The 24,473-nt window shown below is 33.2% G+C and overlaps 1 protein-coding gene across 5 annotated transcripts in view; it reads right to left on the reverse strand.

Annotated features, from left to right (window-relative positions):
• Positions 1–1,384: 1,384 nt before the first annotated feature.
• LOC105340044 (phosphatidylinositol 4-phosphate 3-kinase C2 domain-containing subunit alpha) overlaps positions 1,385–24,473 on the reverse strand; it is a 46,027-nt gene continuing 22,938 nt past the window's right edge. For 3 of the 5 annotated variants that reach the window (XM_034457660.2, XM_034457665.2, XM_066085808.1), the window contains exons 19-38: positions 23,478–23,666; positions 23,090–23,183; positions 22,129–22,223; positions 21,557–21,734; positions 21,308–21,415; positions 21,019–21,111; positions 19,172–19,301; positions 17,715–17,851; positions 17,339–17,508; positions 16,610–16,766; positions 16,235–16,258; positions 14,728–14,834; positions 14,143–14,268; positions 11,426–11,501; positions 10,709–10,845; positions 8,271–8,376; positions 7,570–7,657; positions 7,290–7,399; positions 5,538–5,660; positions 1,385–5,285 (exon numbers count right to left, since the gene is read on the reverse strand). In XM_034457660.2, the coding sequence (XP_034313551.2) occupies positions 5,091–5,285; positions 5,538–5,660; positions 7,290–7,399; positions 7,570–7,657; positions 8,271–8,376; positions 10,709–10,845; positions 11,426–11,501; positions 14,143–14,268; positions 14,728–14,834; positions 16,235–16,258; positions 16,610–16,766; positions 17,339–17,508; positions 17,715–17,851; positions 19,172–19,301; positions 21,019–21,111; positions 21,308–21,415; positions 21,557–21,734; positions 22,129–22,223; positions 23,090–23,183; positions 23,478–23,666 (2,443 nt within the window). In that variant the 3' untranslated portion in view covers positions 1,385–5,090. Of the gene's footprint in view, positions 5,286–5,537; positions 5,661–7,289; positions 7,400–7,569; positions 7,658–8,270; positions 8,377–10,708; positions 10,846–11,425; positions 11,502–14,142; positions 14,269–14,727; positions 14,835–16,234; positions 16,259–16,609; positions 16,767–17,338; positions 17,509–17,714; positions 17,852–19,171; positions 19,302–21,018; positions 21,112–21,307; positions 21,416–21,556; positions 21,735–22,128; positions 22,224–23,089; positions 23,184–23,477; positions 23,667–24,473 lie in introns of those variants that run through there. The other 2 variants (XM_034457671.2, XM_034457674.2) reach the window with 2 other exon arrangements.

A 24,473-nucleotide genomic window follows, 5' to 3' on the forward strand; every position in this document is an offset into this window, starting at 1 on the left:
ATGTTGCCAAAATATATAAAAGCAAGGAATATGAAGTCCTACGTGTCATTTTGTTTGAAAAGTATGCATACAAGAACAGGACAATGCCTTTTTTATCACTCAGAACAGCTGTCAAACTGCGCAGGTACAGACTTATTTTGAAGATTTAAAAATCTGAAAAAAATATTAAGGGGGTTCATTGGTGTCCTCTCTACAACCATAATGAAAATATATTTTTAACCGATTACATAGAAATCACTGTTTGAGAACCTCTTATGTAAATTACATGTAAATTCATACGCAGTGATTGGTTGTTGCATTTAGAAGCATTTAAAGATCACAGAATTTAATGGAAAACACAGTAAAAATGTAAATATAAAATTTTACATTGCAAGCTTGCTTTTATTTTCTCGTATCTCCATAAACAATGCCCAAACATTGCTCATTGTCTTGAAAAGTTGTTTCACACCTACAACTATGTACAAATCTGGGTGCATGTCATTTGATGACGTATCACATATGGGGTTTTGGGAAATCTAAAACTGTTGCAGGTTACAGTGTTTAAAACATAGCTTTAATCAAGTACCGGTAAATAATAAGTTGTTTCCTGAATTTTGGTTGATGATTACCATGCATAATGTTTGCAATGTTTTAACACAGAGTAAACAATTGTGAACAATTTGATTTTAATTGCCTTTAGTCTGAAAATTGTACATAAGGGTTCATCATGTGTTTTGTTTTTATTTAAATTGATCGACACACCAATTAATACAGGAAATTAAAGGACTATATATGGTTTGAGCCTAAAATGGCCCCCTAAAATGAACATTGACATTTTACTGTAATTCTTTGTTTTATTTGTACAAATATACATTTGAAGTTTTTCCATAATTTTCATTTTGATTTTAGTGCTCACAATTTAAAAATATAACATCAAAAAGGTTACCTTTTCCCCCCATTTTCTCATTTTTAAGCACAAAACGGCTTGTTTTGAGGCAGTTTTTCTTTAAGGAAACATCGAGTGACTGCTTGAACAAACAAAATATTTTCACCAAAGATGTATCTCTCCAATACTTATAAGTGACAAAAAGTTAATTCTTGTTCAAAGAGTCGCTCTATATTTCCCATTCGAAAAAAGATTTGAAAATTGTCAATTTTTGATTGATTTTGATTGAATTATGAAAATAGCGTCACTTATGACGTCATATACTGTCAGTGAGTGCATATATATCAAATAAATAGGTGAAAAATAGTTTTCATGTCAACTCTTTTATAAATTAAATCACACAAGAAATTAATGTACCTGAATCATTTTAAAACTAGCGAATTTTGGGGGCCAAATTTGTCTAATATCATATATAGTTCTTTATCCGAGTTCAGGCGTTCATAATGATCAAAGAAGATATTAATGAGAAATGTATTTATTCAATATGGTATTTTATCACAGATGGAGAACATACATTCAAGTATGAACAAAATAATGTAAAGTTGTATGACAAAACAAATGCTATCTTTGCAGAAACATGATAGATTTTATACAATATGTGAAGGTTAAATACATGTATAAATCATTTCATCTTATAAATGTGTACTCCTCTCTAACTGCAGGTTCTGTAGTTTTAGAGAAAAAATTCTGGTTGGTCACGCGCCATCCGACTTTGCTATAGACCTGCAGGCATCTCCTCTCTTACAAAAATTCATAAGCACAATTTCTACCACAACACTTCGTATTTACACAAATGCAAACTATATTATAATTTTGACATTTTTTCATATCTTAATAATTCCATTTATCTGTAACTTCTTCAAAAGCAAACCTTAAGACTCGGCCATCTGTGAAAATGGCAACCACAAATTATTTAATGTCCGTTATCTTTAATCCTCTAAATTTTTCGAAGAAATTTTAATCCTGGTTTGTAAACTATCACAAAAGAGACTGTGAAATCTTAAATATCAAAGAAGCTTTCTATCCTCAGTGCAAAGGGTGGAAGGATAGATGTAATTCACCCAGCGGACTGCTGAAAAACTGAACAATTTAAATATCTACTTGATTGATGAACTAAACATACTGTATACAGGGAAATATTCGCCCCGTTTTATTTTTGCCCCTTTTGCCCTTGTTACCAGCGGGCAAATTTAAGACTGGGCGAATGTCAATGTTTCATGTTATCTTTCTTTAAACACAACTGTGTCTGGGCATATTCAAGATGGGGTGAAACTGTTTGCAAGTGTAGAAGGGCGAAAATTACACAGGGCAATAATAACACTGTATACAGTAATTGAATCCTTCTGAGCACCATGGCTTACAGGAAATGTGTATCTACTGGGGCCAAACTGATAGGATAGTGACATATTAAAGGTAAAATGGACTTCACAATGAAAATCACAATTCCTACAGCAGCCAGTTACTGTAATTAGCTGCATATTTGTGTGTGTGTGTGTGTGTGTGTGTGTGTGTGTGTGTGTTTATGGTGCAAAGCCACTTCTGCAACATCGCTCAATGTCAAGCATGTATGCATTTAAATAAATGCATTTAGATGCACAGTGCTCTAATATGTTGTAAAAATCAATTTCCACCAAATACCATACAAGTTAAATACTATTTTACAGTATTCAAAATAAAAACTTCAAATTATGATTAAGAAAGGAATGTGAAAGATGTTCTGTTCTCTTACATGTTCAGTGAAACACAAACCAAAAATTCTGATCTTCCCTCGGTCTATAGCAATACTTGATTTTTTTTTTTAGAGTTTTCAACTTAACCCAAAGATTGGTTCTCCTGACTAGATCATATATTGTACTGTGGAATCATTAGAATTTGTTGTGGCTCAGTTTTCATGGTATTCGTGGGTAGCCTTCAAGCACAAATTTACAGCCTCAATGAAAACTTATTGTAAGATATACAGTTTTCCTACTGAATTTAAAAACCGGCGCACTCAAGATATTACATCCCAACAAATAAGCAAAACACCAAAAGTCAATGGAATTTGGCCCCCATATGAAATTAAATAATTCCACAGTATATTCCCAGTTCAATTAAATCAGAACAAAACAAGATAGCTGTGTGCCAATGCTCACTTGTCATACCCTTGCTCCGATGTGAATATACAAAATAAACAAAGTGAACATTTAACAGGAAGTTGGCATCAAATTTGTTCAAAAATGAATCCCACAACATAGCATGAAAATTTTAGATTAAATTTTAACTAAGTCTTCTTTAAACAGGAAGTCTGATTGGTACAAAAATAAATCCCATTACACAGTATACCAAAGCAAAGAGTGTGTTTAAATTTCAAGCATCTGCGATGAAGAATGTGACAGAATTTTGTAACAGATGGACAGAAAGACACACACTCAACAATAAAACAGTACATCTCCTTCTTCTTCAGAGTGGGGGTATAAATATTATTCATAGGCATGAAATGCAACACATTCCAATTTAATTAAACTGGCAAAAAACAATATAAAGCTAGCATTAATAGGCAACTACAGCAGGACATATCAACATAAGTTTTTGTATGCATGTGTTGATATCATATTTGTATTTGTCCGACTTATGTCATTTGATATCCTTATAATTAGTTGTCATGAAATTCAATGTGTTTTAAAACTATGCAAAAAATATATTGTGGGGTGCTACCTATTCCGAGATGTATACTTTTACCTTTTTCACCACTAGCGGTGTACACATACGTAAATATGGACTTTTTAGTTAGACTACAAGTTGGTCAAGAAATTCAGATGAAAATAATTTGAGGCTTCATTGTCTAAAAGTTTAAAAGGATGGGTCTACCTTAATACCATCTGCTTGTATATGTTTTGTTTTTATTGAGTGTAAGTGATTTTACAAAGCATTCCAAGCATGGCAGAAATGAAAATAAATTATTAATAATAAATTGATAATAATTGATAAGCAGAATATGGAAAAGATGACCAAATAATATTGCAATAGACAACTTAATTGATACACAATTAGGTATCATGATTTTCATAATATACTAGATGAACTTGAAACTGATAATGAAAAGATATTTACACAGGAATGTATAACAGGTAATGACTTAATTAACAACAGCTGACATATCAATTAATTCAGTACACTGTAGAAACCTGAGTGTGAGCACCAACAACCCTCAATGAAGCATCAAAGATGCACTTGTGTAACGGGATAAAATCATGAGCTGTACTGTATCTGTTAGAGGAAGTCATTGCTAACATTCTAACATTTCCATATACTTGTTGTAACTGTAATGTAAGAAAATAATGGTAGAGGTGCTTTTGTCAACTTGAAGATAAATTTTTTGTGAATTAAAAAATCAGACAAAGTGACACATGTATACAAACTAACAATATAAAAAAGAGGCCGATGAAACATATTTTTACATCAGAAGAACTCAGCTTGGCCCTTGTTCAGGTGAGCAATGAGAACATGCACATACAGAAAAATAGAGTGAGTCAAGGAGATTTAGAAAATAGAACAGTGTTTGCATTTGTAATTTTATAACAGCAAAACAAAACCAATCAAATTTCTGTAGCACCAGAGATGTATATATGTCTGATTGGAAGTATAAATAAATAGCACTGTGTCAGGAATTAATTTGATAAAATATATGTGAAAAATTATACAGGCAGGTAGGGTGTTGAGCAGTTTAAAAGGGATACACAAGTACATGTACATACATAACACAAGCAGCATTCATTCCATGGAAGACAAATTAAAATAGATCAAACCAATCACACAAAGGGACTAGGATTTTATTGCAACCTGCACATTAAACTCTTCAAACACCTTTCTGATCATTAATTTTATCAATCAACAAAAAAAATATGAATTAATAATAAAATAGACAAAATAACTATAGAGTACAACGGATCAACTGCAGCTGAGGGAAACTTGGCTATACACATTAATTGCAAAAAAGAAAACCATAAGGTTATTGCATTAAATCCATATAATTCCACAACAGCTTCAGCAAATGCAATACTATAAACTGATGAGTACATTTTATCAACAAAAAGGTATATTTTTCATAAACCAGTGACAAGCCTAAATTGGTGCCATTGGTAAAGCCAGCTACCCATCTGTAAGTGGTTAACCATCTGTAAAGTGGTTAAACGGTGTTGGAACTGGTTATTTGAATTTTCTCCAGATGGTACCACTTTGGTATTTCTTTGGTTACATCCACATCACGTAGTTTAATATATACAGCACCAAGGAGATTGTTCTCTTTCAGAACATCATGGTCCCAAACACTCACTTGTAAAGTTTTCTGTTTCATTTCTTCTAATCTTATCTTATAGTCAATCTGCAAACGAAAAAATATATAGTACATATATATCAGAAATCCCAGTTTTGTACAATATAATATCATCAATGCTATGCGTTCCTACAATCGCTCTCTGGCGACACACGTTCCAGCAATTGGCGATGCAGGCAAATCCGGCGATGCAGGTTAAATGGAAAGCACCCTAGGTCTACTACAAACCATGTAACTAATAATATATATGTATGTATATGAATGTTTTACTGAGTGGAAAGATTTGCTAACAATACATACCACTTCATTGTAGGTTGGGTGTGTGGAATGTTTAACGATCTTTGTTTTCCGTTTGGTCTGTTTCTCGGAGTCAGGCAGTAAATAGGTCTTCACATAAGGACTAGGTAGTTCTGTAGTGGCTGGCTACAAACAAATAAAAATCTCTTATTTTAATTACCGGTATTAGCTAAATAGTTCTTCTGGTTGCCTCTTACTTTCAGAAAATCCTGGGGTTTTTTCTAGACTGGTTTATTTCATTTTTCAATGTAATAAAATTCCAAGGGTTTTGATTTACGACTTGAACATGTTTCATTGTTTGCTTGTGTGAATCAAAGTACTGAAGTACTGACGGGAGTTGATTTTATCAATTATCATTTATTTTGAAATCAACTTATCTTGCATGGCAATTAGTTTCTAGTCTGTATTTGAATTACGCACTTTTTTATTATTATAGACTTTTCCGACAAGAATTTCGAGAATCATCATATGAATCATGTTGTGTAATATTTAAAGATAGATTTCAAACTATGTATAAGTAATCAAAGCAATTCTAAAAATTTTATGGATCCAAGCACTATTGATATCGAACTCTAGTCTCGTTCAGCCAGACGCTCGGCTGTCTCTGTTAATCTCCGACAAGCAAGAGAGCTTTTCTGCTTGTCGGAGATTTACGGAGACAGCCGAGCGTCTGGTTGAACGAGGCTATATGTATATTAAACTCTGGCGTAGGAATACACGAGACTATAAAAATATTTTAGTTGTTTGTATTATATAAAATCTGACTATTTTCAAAGTGTTTATTGATAAGTTTCCTTGAAAAACAATGCTTCAGCATACATTAATTTGAATTTTTCTATTATTTTCAAGAACTAAGTCTTGTCAGTGGTGATGATTTGTGCTTAGGTCCAAACACTATTTCACTTTTGGTTTGCCAGAGTAACTGCATAGGAGAGTTGATTAAAATCAACTCCCAAAAAAAGGATTGGACACAAGTTCTTAAAAACTTAGAATGCTCTTCCCTACATAACAGCCATTCCAAGGGTGTCCCATCCACAATGAAATACTTCATTATCTCGAACTAAATGGGACTGTTTAGAAAATTCAAGATATCCGAGTATTCCAGATATTGACTCAGAGGGTTAAATACTTAAAAAATAAGTGGTTGGGACTTATAAATCACTTTGACATAATTATCCATTGTATTCGAGATATCAGTGTTGGAAATATCGAAGTTCAAATGTAGAAGTATTTGAATTAATGTTGATATTTTATTAGCTAAATGATGCATTTGAAAGCAGTTTTTTAAAAGTTAAAGAATGTGCATATTATAAGTTAAATCATTCTCCGTGTCATGAAGGCACATAAGGTCAGTGCTTATCCCCGGTTTCAATGGTGCTAAGTGGATGAGAGTCATTTACTCCCCATGGATGGGACATCAACTGTCCATTGCAGGTTACACAGTTAACTCCAAGTAAATGCAGGTACCCAATTTCCGCAGGCCAGATTGAGACAATGTTGACTATAAGTGCCATTCCTAGGGCAAAACACACAACATCAAGTGTCCACAGCAGGGTTTGAACCAGCGACCTATGGGAATTACTGGCCTAACACCTATGACCACTGAGCCATGTGCCTATGAATTGCTTCAAAATGGTTAGAACTAGACCATGTAGATTACAGTCTGGTCAATATTTGTAATCAAACTAAACTGAATTTTCTTAAGAATACATAGAGAAATTCAAAATCCAGTAAAGGATGTAAGGTGAGACTTACTAGGTCTTTGGCATGCATTATCATGATGTGCAGCGTGTCTCTCCTGTGGTGAATGGACAGCTTCACCATTCCAAACTGTGAGGGCGGCTGCACCAACTCCACCTGGTTCTCTGAAAATCATCAATTTTTCATATTTAAAAAAAAAAAAAAATTCAAAAAAAAGATAAATTTAATAATTGCAGAAAATATGTTAAATTTGTCAGTATAACTTGAATAAATAAAGTATTGATGTCTTCACTGAATCATTATTTTGTTTAATCCTATGTTTTGATCGAGGTACCTTTCAGTTTGGTGACATTCAACTTGGCTTTCTGTGCTTCTTGTTCATCTCTTAACAGAGGATGAAAGAATGTATACACAATGTCACTCTGAAAAAAAAAGTCACAGATAAAATTGATTTTATTCAGAAACAAGACCTCACAGAGCCATGTATCCATAATGAGTACAAGAGGACAATTCCTCTTGGAAAAAGTGACCATTTTGTTTTGTAAGATTTATGATTGATCATGTCAGTTTTCATATCATAATAAAACCAGAAAAGAAAAATTTACAACAGTTTAAAAGGGTAGTTAGGTTATATATCTTCCCCTTTCTAAAACAGAAGGATTTTTATTGCCAATAGAGTACTGAATAAACATTAATTTTTACACAGATATCTTGATTTATTTATGTTGTTCAACAACTTTCCTTCCATTGCCAGCATCTTATTTCTTGTCGCCTATTTTAAGGTGCATTCAAACAGAAGACTTCTCATTGCTTGCAATATAGTTATTATAGGGTCTTCCCCCTTCAGTGCAAGACCCTTCAATAATTCTATTGTTTCTTTTTCACTTTTCTAATTGTTAAAGTCTTCTGTTTCCAACGGAAAAGTGACCATACTGTGTTTGACGTATAGTTTCTTTTTCTCTATTTTTAATCCTTTTTCCTATCTTTTTCTTTTCTTTTAAATGAAATATCTCAAAAATGTGTGGATCTACAAACCTCACACACTTCTGGTGCCTTTCTCCATAACTCATGTAGGAATTTCTCCATCTCCTGCTTCCTGGCCTCTGCTACAGTTTTTATATGTGATCGTCCCATCTGAAATCTGATTATGGCTCCCATAGTTAAATATTATTACAAGTGTATTCAATTTTAAACAAAAAGGCCATGAAAAATCTACAGCAATGCATTTTATTAATTCAGAAGGCTTGATGATTGTGGCCCATGGGCCACATTGCTCACCTGAGCAACACTAGGCATAATAAAATCAGCTTAATGGAGTCATCATACAAAATATCTGGACAATGTGGTATAACAAATGTAGATCCTGTATAAATAAAAATCCACACCCCCCCCCTAAATATTCTTATGTTTTTAATTAATTCCCTTTTCTAACAGGATGATTTTATATAAGGAATAAAGAATCATTCTTTGAGTATTATGAGGTGATAATTTTGGTCGGGGCGTGATCAAATCCAATAAAGCCCGTAGGGCTTTATGATAGATTTGATCACGCCCTGACCGTAATTATCACCTCATAATATTCAAAGAATGATTCCTTATTACTTATATTTATATAATTTTAAACCATCATACGACTAAATATTTAAATGTAAATAAGCAAACCCCGCTGGCGCCTCAATTTGGCGTCATTTGTATTATGGGTTATATAGTACAAAATCGATACGTAGTGTTATCACAGGCAAAGACATTGGAAAATGTAAATATAGTCATATCACATGCTGAGCATTGCAGTTTTCAACTGACAAAAAGATCCTAAAAAATTGTATATATACAGGATATAAACCTAAATCAAACTCTGAACCCCCTGTGAGGCCCAAGAATCGTCCAGGGGCCAAAGTATAAACAATTTTAAAGAATAAGCAATATGTCAAAATGCTTGGATATAATAAATCCATTTAAGTAAGATTTCAATTTTTGTTAATAATCAAAATTTTTTCCTTTGTATAACTGGATCCCCAATGCGGCCCCACCCTAATTCTCAAGATTTTGAATCTACACTCTCTGAAGTTGCTTTCATTTAACATACAGCTTTTCTAGTCGAACAGTTTTTAAGAAAAAGAGTTTAAGATTTTTCTCTATAATTTATACCGTTATTCCTATGTAAAAATTTGTTCCCCCCCCCCCCCCTTCCCGATTGTGACCCAATCCTATCCCCGAGGATCATGGTTTAAAAAACTTCAATCTACACTACCTGACAATTCTTCCACACAAGTTTCAGCATCCCTGGCTGATTGGTTTCTGAGAAAAAGATTTTTTAAGACTTTTCCCTATATACTGTAGATTCCTAATTAAACACGAGAAATTAATATCCATGTAGAATTGCGTAAAGCATCTTTCGTGGATTTTAAAATCTCTCCATCATTTTCTGAGAGTTCAGAACTATAAGAAATAAGGAGAAAAGTCCACGTTCGTGATTTAATATTATCGCGATTTGATACAAACTAGCGGGATCGTGAAATAAGTAGTCGCGTAATATAAGGATTTTACAGTATTCCTGTGTAAAAATTCGACCCCACATCTGGCCTCACCCAACCCCCAGGACTCATCTACACTACCTGAGAATGCTTCCACATATGTTTCAGCTTTTCTGGCTGATTGTTTTATGAGAACTTTTTTTTTAAAGATTTACACTATATATAAAAATTCGACCCCCATTGTGGCCTTGCCCTACCCCCGTGAGTCATGATTTTTTCAAATTTGAATCTACACTACCTGAGGATGCTTCCAAATAAGTTTCAAGAAGAAAGTTGAGCTTTCCTGACTGATTGGTTTCTGAGAAAAAGATTTTTATTAAATATTTACTCTATACTGGTATATTCCTGTGTAAAAGTTTGACCCCCCCCCTTGTGGCCCCACCTTACCCCCAGGGGGTCATGATTTTCACAACTTTGAACCTATATACATTACCTGAGGATGCTTTTACATGAGTTTCAGTTTTCCTGGCCTAATGGCCGCTTCTTGAGAAAAAGATTTTTGAAAATTTTTTCAATAATTCCTTGTTAACTCCCCTTGTAAAATAGTGTGATTCTTAATTTTCACAACTTTGAATCCCTTTTGCCTTAGGGTACGTTATGCCAAGTTTGGTTTAAATTGGCCCAGTAGTTATGGAGAAGATGTTGAAAATGTGAAAAGACAGACTGACAGACGGACGACAGACAAAATGTAATCATAATAGCTCACGTGAGCTAAAAATGAATGGATTTTTTTACATTTAGTCTACATAATCAATACCTTAACAAATCATAAAAATTTTAGGCCGATCTGATTGCTAATTTGTCGACCATTAAGCCCCCTTAAAAAATGAATTGTTTCTAATAACAGATTTTGGCCAAAGCACTGATCAGTTAAATTTCACCTATTCTGTCATTGACAACTTTTCGAGTTTGAACTTAATTTTCTGATAATGTACTTGCTTGCTTGGGTTGGGAGGCCATGATGTGAGTGGAAACAGTTCCACCACTTTGTTTCTAAACTCCAGAAATTCTGAGAAATGACGGAACACATACATTGGCACTTTTTGGTTGACTCGCTCCACTCTTATTATGAAGATCTGAAGGAGAAAGCCAAACAGAATAAAATTGATCAAATTTGATCAATTTGATGGCTTACTTTGTTTTAATTGTCATAGCTAGTGCACATGATTATAGATGTATGCGTTTCATAAAAGTGACAAAAAAACAATATGATATCCTTTTTATGCTTTTTTTCTTAAAAACAAATTTATATTTATTTATTAATAATCATTAGGATAACATTTCCAAATATCTGAGGCTAATTCTTTTTAAATAATACAGGATGGATGGAAAAAACATAATTCCCAATTTGATCAATTGATAATATTAACTTGTTTTGTTGCATACAAAAAGAAAATATACAAGTACCTTGATTTAATTGTATAATATAAAAATCATATCATGTACACCCCTTTCCAAAGACCTTCAGGCTGTTATATACTGGTGCACAACAGTGAACAAGGGTAAATTGTATACAAATCCTTGTGTAGCATTAAAAGTAAACAAAACTAAGGATCTAATTCTACCAGACTAATAGCCTATTAAATACTTTCTAAAATCGATATAATCGTGACCAGCATTGTACCTCGTAGAAAAGAATGAGATTTGGAGACTTACATAGTGCTTTTCTGGCTGATAACGTTTCTGATATCCATGTACCGCTACACATTTTATTTTCCCATCTGTGTTTATGCTAAGAGAAAAGAAAGCTATACGTAAGCAGAAGCATGTCTATATATACATGTATCTCAATTGTCACATTTCAGCATCCATGCAGATAAAGGCTACAAAAATCATCTATTATATAATATTAAGAGAAAAATTAATAGACTTCTTCATGACTATATAAAGTAAAAGTCATTACTTTTTTAAAGAACAATATTATTCTAAAACTCAAGTTTAAATCATTCATTTTGAAGAAAAATAAATAAAAAGAGTCTGACGAGTCGGCAAGATTGAAATACAGTCTGTGGCAATTCAATGTATGGAAAATCACCATTGTATGTACAAAAAAGGCCAAATGAAAAAAAAGATCTATATACTGCAATCCTAATAGTATACAAAACTTAAAGTTCAGAAACAGAATACAAATTGCCAAACATACTGTATAACATGCCCAGAAAAATACTTCATAATAATTTTTTTGGACTTATATCATAGTTTAAATTGTTCAGATTATGCACTGTACATGTATGTAAAACCAATATTCAGCTCTCAAATTAAATAATCTTAATTCAAATGAGACATTTAATTAATATCAAGTGAGGGATGAAAAGCCATACTGTGGAATCATTTTTATTCATACGGGTCAATCTTCCTGTGTTGCCAAATTTTCCCTGGTACACGGGGACGTAATTTCGTTGGTTTAAAAGTTTAGAATTGTTTCAATTAATATTAAACAAATGCTACTATATACATGTAAGTTCATGGGGATGTAAATTCATGGGCAAAGGTCACCCATGAAAGCCACAAACATTGGTCTCCCACGAACAATGGAGATTCCTTGCACAGTAACGGGCTCTCCAATGATCAAAGATTAACTATTAAAAAACAAAACTTTGCAGGTTTTAGTTTATCTTGAGGTGTAAAAAAAAAAAAAAAAAAAGAAGAACCTGTACCTGGGATGTAAACAATGCATTTATAAATTCATTGGTCCACAGCTCTCTTATTACAAAAGATTTTTTGATTTATGAAGAAACAATATTGTTTTAGAACAAAACATCATAATGTGATGAATTTTTTGAATGTAAATCTATCATCTAAGACCATGATCCTTATATTTTGGTTATCACTTCTCAGCAATATGCGCTCTCTTGCACAAATCATTGACAACTATAAAATTGGGGTTTTTTTCTAGAATATAATGGTAATACTTAATTTTTGGAAACTAAAACTTGATACACAAAATAGAGTACAAACATTGGATTATATCATATCAATGTTTTTGTGGAAATTATTGTGAGTACATTTTGTGGGTCCTGCATATCAGAATACAGCACGAAAAAAAATGTGCTGCACGTCAGTTTGAAATCGTTACAGGGGATAAAACATAGTTTGCTATCTGGGCACAGTTTTCCCTCTCATCATCTCATCAGCCTCAGCAGAGCATCAGTGTCTGAGGAGTAAACCTCTTTCAAATTCAGAGGACAGAGTCGCATTCCAAAGCTGGATGAAGAGACTTAATAAACGTGTTGAAGATAAGGGAGATTTTTTTTTATAGAAATTGTGCAGCAGCATATAAAAGAAAAGTACACATTTTGTAGCAAGTCTCCCCATTTAATGAATATTCCATGTATTAAGATGATTTCAAATTTTACGGAGAGAAGCACAGTGACATACTTTTTACAAAAAATTCAAGAAGTTGTAATACTGTTATGGGTATCAACTAAAAAATATTTCGATCTTATTTCCCTGCAGTCACAATGTGGTGCAGGCCTCTGTTGGGTGTTTGGTCACTTTCAGACTGGTGTTATATAAGGGTAACAAGTCAACTCAGCATCTGGTGAATTCAGCACCGTTTGTAGTTAGTTGTTTTTAACTCGGAGTGTTTTTATTCACAAATAAACTATAAGTTTTTTTTAATTATCCCCTCGCGCAACTTGTTGCGAAGGGGATATAGCATCACTGCTGTGCGTGTGTGTGTATGTGTGTGTGTTCAGCTTGCAAGCATGTTTAAAAGAAAACCCTTGCACGAATTCTTATCAAACTTTGTACACTTATTTGGCATGGTAAAAGGACAAACAATATAATTTTCAAGCCAATCAGTTGAGTACTTTTTAATACATGTATAGCATTAAAATAACACAATTTTATGTACAACTTGACAATAACTACTTCCTCTTCTCTTCTGTGAAACCAAAGTGAAAGTGAGCAGTTCAAATCAACAACTTGATATTTTTTGGATTTAGATCTAGTACAGGTATAAAAAAAGAGAGTAGTTTTTGTAGTAATGGAGGGTAAGTAGAATGTGGTCTCCTCATTTACATTTACATAACTATATATTCCTAAATAATGCATCCCTCACACAATAACTCAATTACACATGTCGCGAGGGGATGCTCCGCTTAGCGGTGCCCTTGTTTTTATTTGTCATAAGCACATTGTGTTTCTTTCTATATTTTCCTATCTTTAACAGCTGTTTACAATTATGATAAAAAAAATAACAAGGTGCTGAATTTACCAGGTGCCGTATTCACCAGATGCTGAGTTCACTATTTACACAGCTAGGTGCCAAATTCACCAGATGCCAAGTTCACTATTTATACAGCTAGGTGCCAAATTCACCAGATGCCGAGTTGACTTGTTACCAGTAAGTCATACAGAGAGCTACTGACCTATAAGTCTTGGGGACAAAGGACAGCAAGGCTCCCTCCTGGTGGCTGGAGAACTTCATCTGCCCCAGGTTATGGATGAAGAAGTTAAACTGAGTGAACACAGATCGTACACTGTCTTCAATCATTCTGCAATTAAAAGTTGATAAACAATTTGAAGTGGTAATGAAATAAAAAAAAAGAAAAACAACAGAAACCTCAAAACAGTTGTTTGCAAGATGTGTTGTTAGCATTGCTGAACAATTTCTCGGTTAAGAAGTAATTTAAATTTAATATGAAATGCATGTAAGCTTAACATGAGTTTACATGAAAATCATGTGAAAGAAAACTTACATGAACTGAACTTTAACCAAATACCTTACTTGAAAATAAAGGGACATAATTTTATGCTTAGTGCATGTGACAAAATTTTATAAAACTTGCATGTACAAATAAAGTGATAAATTTCATAAATTTATGTGAATCCTCGTTTCACCTGAAAATCATGGGAGGAATGTCTGACAGTGTAGAGTAATTTAAGTACAGTTATTGGGGGTGCAGGGGTGTTAGGATTGGGGGGGGGGGGGGTGCAGGGGTGTTGTAACATACCGTGTGAACAATGCTGAAGCCTGGGCCTGGGTGTGACCGGGGAGCAGGGCCCTCTGTATGTACCGGGCTGCCCCTTCAGAAACCCCAGGAATTCCTGATCTGGACAGCTACAAGCAAATTTAGAGGATAATTGCAATGAACTCATCATAAAAATGAAAACAAAATTCAATGGACTCATATCAGAAAGACAATCAACTGTGAATTAATTAACAAATATCATTTCATTACCAGTATGCTTGCTCATAATCTTTTCAAAGAGTATGCTCTATTAATTATATTTAAGTTAATTATCTATTTCTTAATAGATATATATTTTAGTCACAGCATCCGGACAATTAATTCCTAGCAGAATTTTATCATTTAGTAATTAAAATGAAATCTGAAGACTCTTAGATTTGAAAATTAAGCTACTAAAATTAAATTAAAATTAATCTAAGTATTGTCTTACACAATATAATCAATCAGGGTTCTCCACATTAGATCATTTAAACATGGCCGAAGATGCAAAAGTGAAAAACATTAAGGAAAAAAGGGCAGTAATCAATAGGTTGATCATAAAATCAAATTGAGTCACATGAAACAGCCAAAATATTGATAAAATAATTTACACCTTTATTTCTCTCAAGTAAAATTTTAATGTGTTCATACACTTACATTAAGTCTTGTACATAAAGCATTATAATTTTAATTTTGTTTGTGTGTCTCAGAACAGTTACATTTTTTTGAAAGATGGAGATTTTTAACTGATTGTCGCCTATTTATAATGCTTCTCTGGTCTTGAAGATCCTCATGCAGTCTTTGTCCATTGCTCATCTTGAACTCTCTAGGTAGGTGTAAATACATGAAACACAGTATTTATAAACAGACTTAACTATCACTTGACAAATTGGAACACACTTGTTATATGGCCAAAATTTACAGTACTATTAACTTTTATCATGACTGCTCCCAATTTCAACCATGGTGCAGCAGGTTTATAACCATGGCATGCATAATCATGGTTGAATGCAACAGAAAACTCTATGTGAATGGAGAACCCTGATCAATAGAATTGCTGCTGATATTGTACTATGATTTTAAGTTTCAAGAACAAGATCCAAGCTTGGTATGATCAAGAATTATTATTTCATGTTAACATGCAGTTATCTTAGAATTCATTATTATTCTGAATATGTTTTATGAAATATAATCAAAGATAGAAAGTTTACAAAATTCTTGAGATACTACATATACAAGAAACATTATGCCGTCTGACGTGTTGAATATTTGAACAAATTCATTGTTATCTTTTTTGTATTGAAATGATCTAAAAGAACAAGTTGATTTTAGTGAAATTGGAAATAGAAGATGCTGAGTCAATTAAAAAAAACCCTGATACATTCAAGTACATGACCAGTAATTTAAATGACAGAGACATTGTATTCATATGGATACCAATTTTCTTTATTAAACTCTCATGCTTCGACAGATTTGCCGACAGATTTGATAACATGAGCAGCATACTTACATCGACCATTGTATTATGAACACTCTTTATATCAACATCTCAGAATTAATTTCATGGTAAAAACCAAGTAAAAAATCACAAGATTTCTTAAAAATAATGGTACATGCAAAAAGTTCATGTAATATTGTCTTTGTCCTTATGAGAATAGAAAAAAAAAATCATGTTAACCAATGGTTACATTGTAGCTCTATGCAGTGCATTTTTAAAAGCCTTCATCCTATTAAATACATGTATATACATTATATGGATGCAATGTGTCATTATATACATGTATGAACTTAAGAAAAAAAATTGTCTTTTAGGTAAGAACTAACAAATGTTTGATAAATCTATTATTTAATTATCTATTAAAATAATTTCAAAAGGAGACCTCACCAAAGCAAACAAGTTGAGGAAGAGGTTTGCGTTTTTGCGTAAGATGTTGAAGGCCTGGCAACACAAATCCACAAACAGCTGGAACTTGTCACTCTGCTTCTCTCCGTTGTTGATGACATAGACCATGTCAGATGTCAAAACAAATGGCACTCGATCCCTGAAAACGAATAGAGAAATTAACACATTAACTAATTTTTGTTTAGTTAATTAATTTTTCCTAGGATTCCCTGATTAAAGTGTCTCAATTAAATGTGTGAGAAAGGGTCAAATTGCAAATAAAACAGCAACAGAGCATCAAGTCACCACTCAAACTGCATTTGTTGCATGTTGTGCCTTATAACTCAAAATGAAGATAAAGTCACTCCATTACAAACAGTCTATGTTGTTTTTTTTAGCATTTCATAAAATTGGCAAATAATGGGGAAAAATGTGTAAATTTTTTTGATTTGCATCAGCCATTGTTCACAATTGGAAAAGTTTCATATAGCAAACAATACTGGATATGATTTCTGCGTATTGAATATTTTGCGATGCTTTCCCAAAATCACTTTCCAAAAAAGATTGCGAAAAAAAAGAAATTTATATCATCACAAAAATTACCGGATTTACAGTACTTTCATATATACATTTACAAAGATTCATTAAAGCTCCACCATATTTGTACTTTATTATGCTTTTTAAGAAATATCTCAGAGAATATAAATAAAACAGCTAATAAATAAAACCAACCTCTTGAAATTGCCAAACATCTGAGCATCTCCAAGAAACTTGTTGAAATCAATATGAAACATATGACCGGACTGTTTTAACATGATATTGTCATTGTGGCGATCACAGACCCCTAAGACATAGGTAGCTACACAATATCCAGCACACGATCTAGTAAAGTTATCCACGGCCTGCGAAGAGAAAAACTTATTGTCTACATGTATATACAATACTTTTTGAGTCTTTAACACTTTTATTTTAGTGGATGTTGCATATTCATCTTCCAAGAAGATGTTTTAATTATTTATTAGTCTAGATGTCATTCTTCAAAATATTACAAACTTCCTATCTATCAAACTCCACATCCCCTCCTTCTCTCCAACAGTCTTGGACTTACTTTCTGATATTCTAATTCAGTGGGGTTATGACCCTGTAGCCACTCTTTGATTGGTCGGTCTTTAAATGAGCCTGTGACACCTGCCTGCACTTGGATCTTTCTCAAAGTCTCTGATTCTGTGATCAGTTCCACCAATCCTAAATCAAAATAAAAGGTCATATTCTTCACCTATTCACTAAGGCTATTCTATAACAACTATTTATCGTGATGCCAAATATTAATTATAATTTATTTGTTAAATAAGTACCTTAGTTAAAGTATCATGTATAATACGCACTCGTGTATAATACGAACCCCCAAAAGTTGACCAGAAGATGGCAAAAAACAGCAGGTCCTATGTATAATACGCACCCAAAATTTGGTGAAATCAACGGCCGCCACCCCCCCCCCCCCCCCCCCCCCCCAAAAAAAAATAATTATCATTGCTTCATGATAATTTTACAATCAATAAGTAATTTCTGTAATTTTGTGATCAGAACATAACTCAGACGATGAAATCGACGGCCGCCATTTTCCCAAATAACTACTGATGTTTAATGATAATTTTATAACCCAAGCGCAATTATTGAATTTCATGATTGGAACATGGTCCAAGAGATATTAGACTCAAAGTTCTTACAATTTTACTTTAAAAGGACGGTATGATTTACATGGGCGGTATCAAATATCATTTGACACTTCATAAAGAAAGAGTTTTTTATACAACAGCGGAGAAGTTGAAGATCATCACTTGTAGAGAAGAACGGCAACAGCGTTTAGTGCTTAAAAGAAATAATGTTTGCAGATATAAACCAAAATAACATCAAGAGAAATGATTTAATTGATTAATTATATCAAACTCTTTGATTTCTGTTAAGTAAACATTGTGAAGAAACGTAAGTATGTTGTATATTGTCATTATCAAGTTGTACAAATGATTGATGTATTTTTAGCAGTGTCTACGTAAAACAATAACGTTGAACTGCATAACTGGACTCAAAGTAATCAAGTTAAATAAAGTCATAATAATTGCTTATCTTTGTGCACTTGAAAACACTCTGTCAAGTCTGACACAAGACAGGTGCATGCTTCTGACACCGGAAATTGTTAAGCAAACATTGACCAAGCGCCAAGTCAACCGGTGGCTGATTATGCAATGGCGAATACACTCAGTCTGGCGATATTTCAACGCGTTTGATGCAAGGAATAGTGTTGAGAGACGATAAATATTTCAATACATGGAAATAAATCTATGAATAAGGTATTTCTGACACAGTAAATTTAGTATACACTCATACAACTTGCATAATACACAATATCGGCTGTCACTACTCCTGTGGTATCAAGAATCACGCCTTGAAAAAATGGGGTGAAATTTTTGTCCTATGTACAATACACACCCCCGCTTTTGATCAAATTTTCGGCTGAAAAAAAGTGTGTATTATACACACTACTTTATGGTACTATTTTACCCATACCTTTTTTAGGTCCCGTAGCAAGACAAGCAAATGTAATAATTTTAAGATCCAGACCAGATTTCAGCCAGAGCCTGTCCATGATCTTAATCATCTGCATGGTCAGCATGTCCTGTCTCAAGTCATCTCCAACCTACACAAATCAACAAGAACATTTATTACTATATATTTACATCTACCTAGAATTATTCCCTCTATTTCTTACGAAAACTTATAGTTAATTCATAGCTCTATAGAAACAGCCAGACTGAAATCTACACGCCCCGTTTATTGATTGGTCGAAATCTACAGCGGCTGAAACTGAGAAGATATTGACAGGTCTGAAATTGACACGCCCTGTTTATCGATTAGTTGAAACCTACAGCGACCTACAAAATATCACGGACTGCACGAAGTAATCATGATGATGTCTCACAGGACACAATTCGGCTGTTTCTTCTAGCTAACGCACTTATGTACATTAACAGTAATTTAGAGAATTTTACTTATTTTTCATAATCAATTTATAAATTACTTAAAAGAGAGATGTTAATATAAACAATAAAATGCTTTCTTTGATGATTCATGCGGGTTATGTATTTTTTCTGCAATGTCGCTACCTTCATATCCCGAATGAATCCCCAAAGAAAGCATTTTATTGTTTAAATAATTTCTGTATTTTCCTAACGCATATGACTGGTCGATTGCTGTCATAGTGCTATAAATTCTGTTATAAATCTTACTATCCTTAAAATAGAAAATTTATAAACTTCACTATAGTAAGAATACATTTTCATAACAAAATACTGTGTTTGGCATGCATGACATTGTGATGTCACAATAGCAAAATCAGCCCCAATAAATTATGAACCAAATATTTTACTGTTATAGCCTTAAAAAAAATTGATTTTTGATTTTTTTAAACAAAGCAATTATATCCTTTTGATATTGGAAAATACCGTACACATTGTACATGGTTTTATAGACCTGATGAGAGTATTATCAACCTCAGATCAGACTTTGTCATAGGTCAATATTCTCTCATCAGGTCTATAAAACCATATATTGACCTCATTAAAAGGCTATAATTGTATAGTATTACATGATTGTATTAATTCATAAAATTTAAAGAGCCATTGTCCTGTATAAGTCAGAGGGGTCAGAGTTTGAACAAACAAGATATCTGTGAGCGGCCAATACCCCCGCTCTGATGTGAATATGCAATATAAGCAAAGTCAACATTTAACAAAAAGTTGGCATCAAATTGGTACAAAAATATATCCCATAATAAGGCGTGCCTAAACAAATAGTGTGTTAAAATTTCAAGCATCTGCGATAAATAGTTGCTGAGAAATCTTTGACGAAAATTTGATTGAAAATTAAGGTTAAAAATAAACAAAGTCGTCATTTAACAGGGAGTTGATGTCCGATTGGTACAAAATATATCCCACGATATGGCATGCCTATAAACAAATAGTGTGTTAAAATTTCAAGCATCTGCGATAAATAGTTGCTGAGAAAAATGTGACGAAAATTTGTTTGAAAATTTTGGCTAAAAATACACAAAGTCGTCATTTAACAAGAAGTTGACGTCCGATTGGTACAAAAATATATCCCACAATATGGCATGCCTAAACAAAAAGTGTGTTAAAAATTACAAGCATCTACGATAAATAATTGCTGAGAAAAATGTGACAGAAATTTTTGTTACCGACGGACAGACAGACTGACGGACAAGTAGATGGACAAACAGACAGACCATCCAAATGTGATCAGAAAAGCTCACTTGATATTTTGATTCAGTAGAGCTAAAACCGAAAATAGTAAAACTACACTACTTCATAGTTATTTAACTCAACATGTTGCCTCACCTTGAACATGACATAGATGGGATCTGCTCGGATGTTAGGGTTCTTAAAAACCAACTTCAAAGGCACAGCATTCGATGTGAAGTAAGAGCAGGACTAAATAAATAAATAAAAGCTGTGTTGTATAGCTAATTTCAAGAATATAGGAGGGGTGCAAAAACTTTAAAAGCTTTCCATCAGCAGTTAAAATGCTGATGTATTAAAATAATTTTTTTTTTTTTACGTGTACGGTAATCAGTTTTAAAACTGAATACAATTATTTATGGATTAAGTAATACATTTATTGTCTAACCTTGAGATCCACCCCGGTGATGCAGAGTCCTGGATCGTAGGGTAACAGACAACTACCGCGTTCCTCAAAGAACTCCTGTATATGCTGGGACTCTCTTTTTAAAGTGTTCTGAAATGGAAAGGATATACATCAAAACAGGGATAAAGATTAAGTCTTTGTCGAATATTCATAAGTTCCAATAACTAAAACTTCGTAACTCTACACACTTTCTTCAGATTTTCAGCGTAAGGATTTCTTTTTAGCACTGACCTCTTTGTCCTTGGCTGCTTGTACTTTCTCGCCCATGGTGGTTAGAATTTTAACCAGCACTTCCTGCTTACGGAATTCTTGGTACAGCGGATCCCCGGACACATTAATCAATGCCACAAACATCAGCTCATAGCGCCGCTTGTAAGCGGTGTCCTGAGCTGCGGTACCTTTCAGTAACCTACAACAGAGCAGGGTAAGCACTACAGAACAACCATGACAAACTTTTAATCAGTCTTCAATGTCATGTTTACAATTTAAAAGGGCCCCACATAGCAGTATACCTTTAAAATAAGTGAAAATTATTTCAAAATGAAAAAAAAAAACCTCTGCTGCATGCATACAAAGTTGGCATGGAACATACTGATAAAACCCTGTGTAAATTCTTACATCTGTTTTGTAAAATGACCTTTCCCACTCATTAACACTTAAAAGCATTACTACATCAAAACATTATCTGAAGTTGTATATTATCTGATATGTGTATCCCAAACAGAGCCATTAATGTTTGTATTATGATGGTTCACATATTAGACAGGATGCCAAAATTCTGTTCTGTTGAATTGTTCACTTACCAGAAGAATTGATGAGAAAACCGGACACTTTTACAGGCTTGTTCTAGCAGCAGCCAGGCAAGAGGAGAGGCATGGTAGCTCTCATATTTCAATGCCTTTAAGATGATAAACGTATCATTAACAAATAGATAGAGTATTGCTAAAATTATGCATATAAAATGAACTCCCAGGCCTGTTTATTTATATCAGCAACTATAGTAGTTTCCAGTTACAGTAAACATATTATATTTGGCGTGTACGATATTTGGCGAAAATTAGTTTTCGAACAAGTTGGCGTGGATTTGAATTAGCTTATTCCTGAATGTGACTATTCTTATACATAGATGTATCCCATTTAGCGATGTACTTGATTTAGCAGAGGGCGCATCCCGCCAAAAGCGCTAAATAGAATACACCGCCAAATGTAGTACGTTTACAGTAATACATTTGACTATGTATTACTTTTAGCATTTTTTGCGAAAAGCTACTGCCACTAAATCAAAAACATTGCTAACTCTCAATTAAATACAAGTCATGTACGTAACTATGCAAATAACAACATTAGGAAATACACCAATTCAAAACTACACTAACTTGTTGTAAAAACTTTTTCAGCTGAATATTGTACATGTTAAATATACATAGAATACGCTTACAGTATTTTGAAGTACAGAGAGATCCTTGGGAAGATTCTGAACAAATTATGTGGATAATATTTTGTTAGAGGACATGTCAGCAGATGTGATGATTCTCATAAAAAACCAAATGAATATCAAATCTACCAATTCATAAGGAAGGTTTATATCACAGGCTATTTGATTCTTAAGAGAAAAAAAAAACCTTTGAACATAAAAAAATAATTCTTAATTGTCTACAAAGCAATGTTGTACATTGTATTATATATATAATTAAACTTTCTCCATCTTTTACGTTAAGGTGTGTTAAAGTAGGGTATTGAAGTGTTAGTAATTTTAAAACTTACCTGTATCAGTTGAGGTAGGAAGTCCACCAGCTCATCTGAGTTAACATTATGCAAACAGCTCACAGCAAATTCTCTGACTCTAGTGTCGGGGAATCTAGGGTATGGAATATTTTACTTTAACTTTCATTAAATCTCTTTAATATGATCTTGCGCCAGCTAAACAACGTCCAAAGTTTACAATTTCATTGTTGAACAACTTAAAATGTTTATGACTTTAATATAAAACACATGATTTAACATTGATGCTCCCCTTCCGTGTTATATGGTTTTTTAAATGCTTTAGCTTTTCGTAAAATTTACTTAAAAAGTATACGTACAATGTAAATATTTTTACATATATTTTTTATTCTGTACATTATTTAAATAATAAAATGGTTGCTTGGCTTACTGTGGCAGCAGAAGCTCCAAAGCTTGCATGGGTTCCAGAGTGGACCAGTCCCGCAGCAAACCGCTTATTTCTGCCAGCTGGAAGTAATCCCATTGAGTGCTGCCCTGCAGTATCCATGGTAACAGCTGAGGATGCTGATACAGGTAGTGGCGGTACCTCCACAAAATCTCCAGCTCATCAGCCTGACATCTGTAATGTTAGTCATCTAGATTCAATATACACTTCATTTGGTTGAAGCAGCAGAGAATACAACCCTGGGTAAATCCCTATACATTACCGGTACAATGGATTTTATATGAATAACAAATCTATTTTTTAAAACAATTTTTCATTACTTTATTTTCAATTATTCTTTGTCAGTAGATCTATGATGAATACACATTTGGTTGTAATGTCAATTTATGAAAATCTTTACATATTGAATCGTGAATCATTTTATTTACCCATGCTACATGTATAGCAGGATCTATGGAAATTTACATTTGTCTTGTCAATCAAACGAGATTTAAAATTTGTCTTGCAAGGAAATTATCAATTAATGTGCAAATAGAAGAAATATCAATGGGTACACACTAAATGCACAGATATTTAATACTTTTATTGTAAATGTACTGTATATCAGTTTTTTGTTCGTGTCACAAAATTTGCAAAAATGGGGAAATGTGCATTATTTTCATTTGCATCAGTCATTTTTTGCAATATAAAATTTTTTAATTTCTTTTAGCAAACAATACTGTGTAATATTTCAGAGTAATACCAACAGATTTTGTGTGATGTAAAAGTGATCAAGAAAAAAGCGAAAATTAGATCGTTGCAGAAATTACCGGATATACAGTATCTTAAAATATATTTTCTTAGTATAAAAGTTTACAGTATTACCGGTACATCTAAATGTACTAACGTAGATAAACCAGGAAAAGTTAAGTATGATTTTTATCATATACTAGTGAGACACCCTAGAGAGCCAAATGTGATTTGATTTTATTATCACCAGTA

This window comes from Magallana gigas, chromosome 5, assembly GCF_963853765.1.
Source record: "Magallana gigas chromosome 5, xbMagGiga1.1, whole genome shotgun sequence".
NCBI classification, from domain to species: domain Eukaryota; kingdom Metazoa; phylum Mollusca; class Bivalvia; order Ostreida; family Ostreidae; genus Magallana; species Magallana gigas.